The following is a 6000-nucleotide window of genomic DNA, read 5'->3' on the forward strand; positions in this document are numbered from 1 at the left end:
CTACCTAACCTCAACCTCAGGCACCAGCAAGGTGAAATATTACTCCTAGAAAAATCATCTAGTGCAGAAGTTCATAAAGCTTTGCCTCATGAAAACACTGTTTTCATCTGGTGGGCTTCTCTAGACCCTACACTTGGTGAAAGGTGGTCTACTTACCGGTGTTTGGGTTCAGGCTAAAGCGACCGGCACTGTTTCCCGTCTGGATTCTGTACGACACTCGTCCGTTTTCCCCTTCGTCCGCATCCCGAGCCATCACATGCAAAATCACAAAGCTGCCCAGGAATAAAGAGAAAACGCCGTTAAATTCCAGTTACTTTTTCAAGATGGGACGCTAGGCTATGAGCTAACATACCCGACGGGCTGATCCTCCATCACGCTGACGGCCGCCGGCGAGCTGAAGACCGGAGCGTTGTCGTTTTGGTCGGTGATAAACACTTGCGCCGTGACCGAAGCCCAGCGTCTCTGCGCGGGGTCCGCCGCTTGGTCGGTGGCCCGGACCACCAGGTGAAGAGACGGAGTGGTCTCGCGGTCCAGCGTCTCGCCCAGCGTGAGGACACCGCTGACGGGGTCCAGTTTAAGGAGGTCGGCCTTTTCCGGCCAGTGGTGCTCCATGGAGTAACGCAGCTCGCTGTTTGGACCGCTGCCGTCCTGTGCGACACAACCGCCGACTTACTTTCACTGCACAATGCTGCAGTAACCTTGTGGACTATTTCTGGACATTGTGCTTATTTGTATTGTGCAAAGTGGTGGTTAGCATGAATCACTGTCTGTTCATAGCTTAGTATCAAGCTTGCTAACTGCTACTGCCAACCGACCAAGACTGGTTGGAGCCGCTTTAAAGCGCCTCGTTGTTGGTCATGAGTGTGTACATGTGATGGTGAGAAAGGCGCAAGGGCCTGGATAGCATAAGTAGTGCTTCTGCCCTTTTGATAGTTTGGCTGCTTTAGAGTGCCTCGTTGTTGTCCATGAGTGCATGAATGTCACAGAGAGAGGCAGAAAAGGGGGGCGGGGGCTGGGGGGGTATGGTCGTCCTTTTGAGCATGTGGACTGGACTTCACAGTGGCGTGGCCGCTTTAGAGTGCCTTGTTGTCACTGCATGCAAAAGCTCAGTGATAACATGGTCGGATGCATTCCGGCCACCAGAGACTTTAAGCGCAAATATTTTCACATCTCAAAATGTCATATGTAGACAGAACAAAGATGCTTGACAAAGTAGTGTGAATTTTCCCAGGTCATAGTAATTGTAGTGGATTCATTGGTAGTTGAACGCTGAGTTTTTGAGATTTGGAGATTTTTTTTAGCACAATTTTGAGATACTTGTTGATTCTTTTAATCGGGCAAATTTGCCAGGGTTGTTAATAACACTCATCGAGTAAGGGAGGTTCAAGTTGGCATCCATTACATGAGCACACACAAAAAAAGTGACTTTTGAAGAAGTATCCGCATTTAGTTACCTTGTCCACGGCCTGGAAGGTGTATATGGAGGCTCCTGGCTGGAGGTTCTCAGGGACAACAACGGTCACAGGGTCTTCCGTAAACTGTGGCGAATGATCGTTGCTGTCTTGCACCTGGATGCTCAGTTTCACCAAATGGCTGCTGGGAAAAGCCCGGGAGAAGTCGGAAACCTCCACGTGCAGCGTGTACTCGGATCCTTTCTCGTAGTCTAGCTCCTGCACCAGGTACACGTCGCCCTTCAAGCGGTCCACCATGAAAGTCCCGTCCCGGTCTGTCCCGCCTACCACCAGGTAGGTGACCTGGCCGTCGGCGACGCCGGCTTCAGACTGGTGCACCGAGCCCACCACTGAGCCCGGAGGAGCTCCTTCTACCACGTTCAGTGTCATGGACAGCACGTTGGGCTTCGGGGACGACTTGGCGGAGCTCAGAACCTGCAGATCAGGAGAGGGGAAAAAGCCAGGTCAGCGTTTCTCACGCAAGTCCTGCCTGCTTCAATCACTTGATTTGATTTGATTTGCCGATGAATGTAAAGAGTCTGCATCTGGTCCATTACGGAAGGTCTTGAGGGATTGTGAAGGCCATGCAGCTAGAAAAACGCAAGCCAGAACCTCCATGGAAGCAACCTTGAGCGAAAGTCTGTTTCTTTCAATAATGAAGATAATTACCCCCCCGGCATGAAGACGTCGCATGCAATTTATCCACTAAATTAATTCCTGCTTGATTACATGAACGCAAGTAAAAAAAAAACAACACATTTTAGTGGTTGTGTTTTGTTACTCACTGTGATGGTTATTGCCAGAGGAGAGATCACATATTTATGACGTGTGGCCGAGTGTGATGTGGACTATTTTTTTCACTTGACAGAATATTTTTAGTTATTTGTATTGTATGAGATGCAAGGTTATTGTAGTTAACAAGAACTAGAGGAAAAACTACAACTAAAATTAATAAAATAATTTTGTTAATAAAATAAAAACAAAAATGCTAACAAACTACATTTTATGTTTACAAAACTAACTAAAACTAACTACAATTATTGTGAAAATATCTGTTTTAGTCTTTGAAAATTAATTTAATACATGTTGCCTTTGGGGATGATTTTAAATGTGATTTTAAGTATATTTATTTAACCGGAATACTGACGTTTGACGTGACCTCATCTAGCAGCAGCCAATAAGAAAGCACCTTCAAATGACAATTTTGCATGCTTGACTTTTGGCTCCAACGGCTCGGCTCGCCTGCTTTTTCATTTAACCCAGAAATTAGTTACTTTTATTTATTTTACGATGGTGTTATTAAATATTGGGCACAAGTAACGCGCATCAAAAAAGTAATACTGAAACTAACAAAAACTAAGCATTTTTTTTTTCATAACTAAAACTAATAAAAACTAACAGAACCACCCTGAAAACTAATTAAAACTAGCTAAATTTAAAAAACAAAACTCAAAACGAAATAAAAACTAAAATGAAATGTCCAAAACTATAATAACCCTGATGGCACCTGTCACATGCTTTTATTGGACGCAACTGGCTCTTGTCACATCTCATATGGAAGCGTTTGATTCAGAGTTGACCGTTTCCCCTCTAATCTCGGCATGGTGAGGGAAAAATCTAAAACGAGGTCCGACAGACACCCCCTCCTCAGATTAGCAACCTTTTTTTCCATTCTGAACTCACTAAAAGCATATCACCATCCCTTACAGATACTAGTACTGATCTGGGGGGGTTGACACAAGTTCACAAGTCAGACCTGACGAACTCCCCCAGCCCAGGTTCTGATTACTTGCCTAACCTTTGGGGCAGGAAGCACTCAAACAGACTGCAGGGATGCTTTTGTTGGCATAGGCACAGGTTCCCGGGCTCATATTCACCCCGTTTCCCAATCTTTTTGACAGGCTGCACTGAACAAACTACTATAAAAAGACTGTGGTGTGACATTTTTTCTTTCTTTTTTTTTTTTTTAAACTCTAGCCACCAGATCCGGATTTCCTGAGGATAGTTGATTACTTGTATCCGCAGCTGGCAGGTGGAGCTGAGGCTCGGCGTTCCGTGGTCGGCGGCGGTCACAGTCAGGACGTACTCGGCACGTTCCGCCCACCTCAGTGGGGCGGCGGTTCGGAGTTCCCCGGTGGCGGCGTTCAGGGAGAAGCGCTCGACTCTGGAGCCTTTGGAGGAAATCATAGTTAGGATGAAGAGAATGTAAACCAGTAAAAAACAACACAACAGATCGGTCCCCACTACATGACAAGCAACCCAAGGAAAGTCTTGATTTGTGTTTCGCAAGTCAATAAATTTGTGATGACAGCGTTAACAGGGTTGGCAAATCCAGATCCAAAAAGTAAAAACATTTATCTGCCAGTTGAGTTGAAGCACCTGTGGTTAAAACCAACACAGAATTTTTACTTTCTGGACCCTGGTTCCCCAACCCAGTCACTTGTTTCAACAGGTGGCCTCTGAACTCCGCATTTTACTGGGTGGTTGCCAGGCTTCCACACACTACACAAAAAATAACATTTCCAGATCTCTTGACAAGACTTGTGAAAGTTGGAGTCTGAGTCATTTCATAAGTTTTAGCCAGGCCAGTCTTAAGTCCTAAACTTGGAGACTTGAGTCTGACTTGAAACTATTCATGTGACTGAAGTTCCCCACTTCTGCAACAAATATACACAGTAAATTCTGTAGAGTAGATTTGACTCTATTTAGAAGTGGGACTAATTAGACTCGTCAAATGTACAGTAAGTCTTGCCTTCTAAAGAGTAGTAGATGGTACTATTTTCACCCTCATCTGGGTCTTTGGCGGACACCATGCCTATGACGGTGCCAGATGAAAGCCCCTCGTTCACCTATAACGCAGAAACATGATTAAATATCTGTTGTAAGCGGTCACGAAAATGGATGGATGGATGGATGTTGTATTTCTGCCAGGGATCAGATTCAAAATAGATTCGCTGACTAAGGATAATGGAAACCTGAAAGATGAGCTCTCTATCAGGTCGCGTATGGGTGAAACTGGGAGCGTGGTCGTTTTCATCCAACACGCTGACGTGAGCGGTGCCTGTGGCGCTGCGTGGAGGCGTGCCGCCGTCCTGCACCACCACCACCAACTGGAAGCTGGACTGCTGCTCACGGTCCAAAGCCTGGCGAGTGCTAATTTCCCCTGGAAGGGAAGAATGAACAAAAGATGAGAGATGACTAACAGTAAAATCAAAAACCTTCTGGTGTTAGTCTTCACCTGTCTGTGAGTTGATCTGAAAGTGTCTGTCAGTATGCAGCAACCTGTAGGTCAGTCGGGCATTCAGTCCTGCATCTCGGTCGGTTGCGGACACCCTCCCGAAGCCCGTCCCCGCCAGCAGGTTCTCCCGCACTGCCAGGAACACCCTGTCCTGGCTGAGTTTGGGGGAGTTGTCATTTTCATCGGTCACCGTCACCCTAACCGTGGCGCTGCCCGTCCTTGCTGTCCCACCCTGGCCCGAGGTAGCCATGACGGTCAACAGGTACATGTCCTTGACTTCACGGTCCAGAGAGCTTCGCACAAACAGCCAACCGCTATCAGGCACAATGCCAAAGCCGGCTGCATCGCCGTCTGGCCGGAGGCGGTAGGAAATTTCGGAAGGCGAGGAGGCGCCGCCGCCGTTCCCGGAGGCTTCTCTGTTGAGAGCCCGAACCTGAAGGAAGCGTGTGTCGAGAGGAGAGTTCTCTCGAAGCTCTACGCGGTAGGTCAGAGTGTCAAAGTGCGGGCCCTGCGCATCCTGCGCCTGGATGTGAACCACCAGGGTGAAGGTGGAGCTCAGCTGAGGTGCTCCGCCATCTTTGGCCACCACCTGAAGGTCATAGCGGGGGATGCTCTCGTATGACAGACCCCCGATCAGACGCACCTCCCCACTGCCTCGATCAACGCCAAAGGTCCTCTGTCCGCTGCTGCCCGCAACCCCGGCCGACACCAAGTTGAAGCTTAGATGCCCGTTATGACCAGAGTCCTTGTCAGAGGCCTGAACGCGGTAGATGACCGTCCCCATCTTGGTGACCTCGGGCAAGAGGAGGGACTCTGATGAGGAGGGAAGGAAAGCTGGCGCGTTGTCGTTCACGTCCGAGACGGAAATGCGCACTCGACTGGTCCCAAAAGCGGGAGGGGAACCAAAACGCGCCTGGATCTCCAGGTCCAGCCTTGGGCAGGTTTCATGGTCTAAGGGGAGGGCAGTGCGGATGGTTCCGGTCGCGCTATCCACGGTGAAGTAACCATCGGGATCTCCAGAGGAGATGGAGTAGGAGATGTCTTTGGGAAGAGCTGAACCAAAGACACAAGGAGAATTAAACATATCTGTGAGAAACTCCAACTTTCAGATGATTTCCTGACCTGTTTTGGTGCTGGCGCGGACCACTCCCACCGCCGTGCCTCGCAGAACATCCTCTGACACGGTGAAGAAGTACTGCGGCTGCTCGAACACAGGCGACGACACGGAGCCTCCCACCACGCTCACGTTCACCCTGGCGTCCACCGGAGCAGTCAGGCCGCCGCCGTCCTGGGCCGATATCACCATGGAGA

At 48.8% G+C, this 6000-nt stretch overlaps 1 protein-coding gene across 1 annotated transcript in view; it reads right to left on the reverse strand.

Annotated features, from left to right (window-relative positions):
• dchs1b (dachsous cadherin-related 1b) overlaps positions 1-6000 on the reverse strand; it is a 48160-nt gene that overhangs the window by 10177 nt on the left and 31983 nt on the right. The window contains exons 7-14 of the mRNA XM_077504473.1: positions 5812-6000; positions 4690-5742; positions 4427-4614; positions 4204-4300; positions 3465-3622; positions 1455-1886; positions 353-648; positions 157-272 (exon numbers count right to left, since the gene is read on the reverse strand). The exon at positions 5812-6000 is cut by the window's right edge and continues 48 nt beyond it. Of these exons, the coding sequence (XP_077360599.1) occupies positions 157-272; positions 353-648; positions 1455-1886; positions 3465-3622; positions 4204-4300; positions 4427-4614; positions 4690-5742; positions 5812-6000 (2529 nt within the window). The remainder of the gene's footprint in view (positions 1-156; positions 273-352; positions 649-1454; positions 1887-3464; positions 3623-4203; positions 4301-4426; positions 4615-4689; positions 5743-5811) is intronic.

The sequence above is a fragment of the Festucalex cinctus genome, chromosome 18 (assembly GCF_051991245.1).
Source record: "Festucalex cinctus isolate MCC-2025b chromosome 18, RoL_Fcin_1.0, whole genome shotgun sequence".
Classification (NCBI taxonomy): Eukaryota; Metazoa; Chordata; class Actinopteri; order Syngnathiformes; family Syngnathidae; genus Festucalex; species Festucalex cinctus.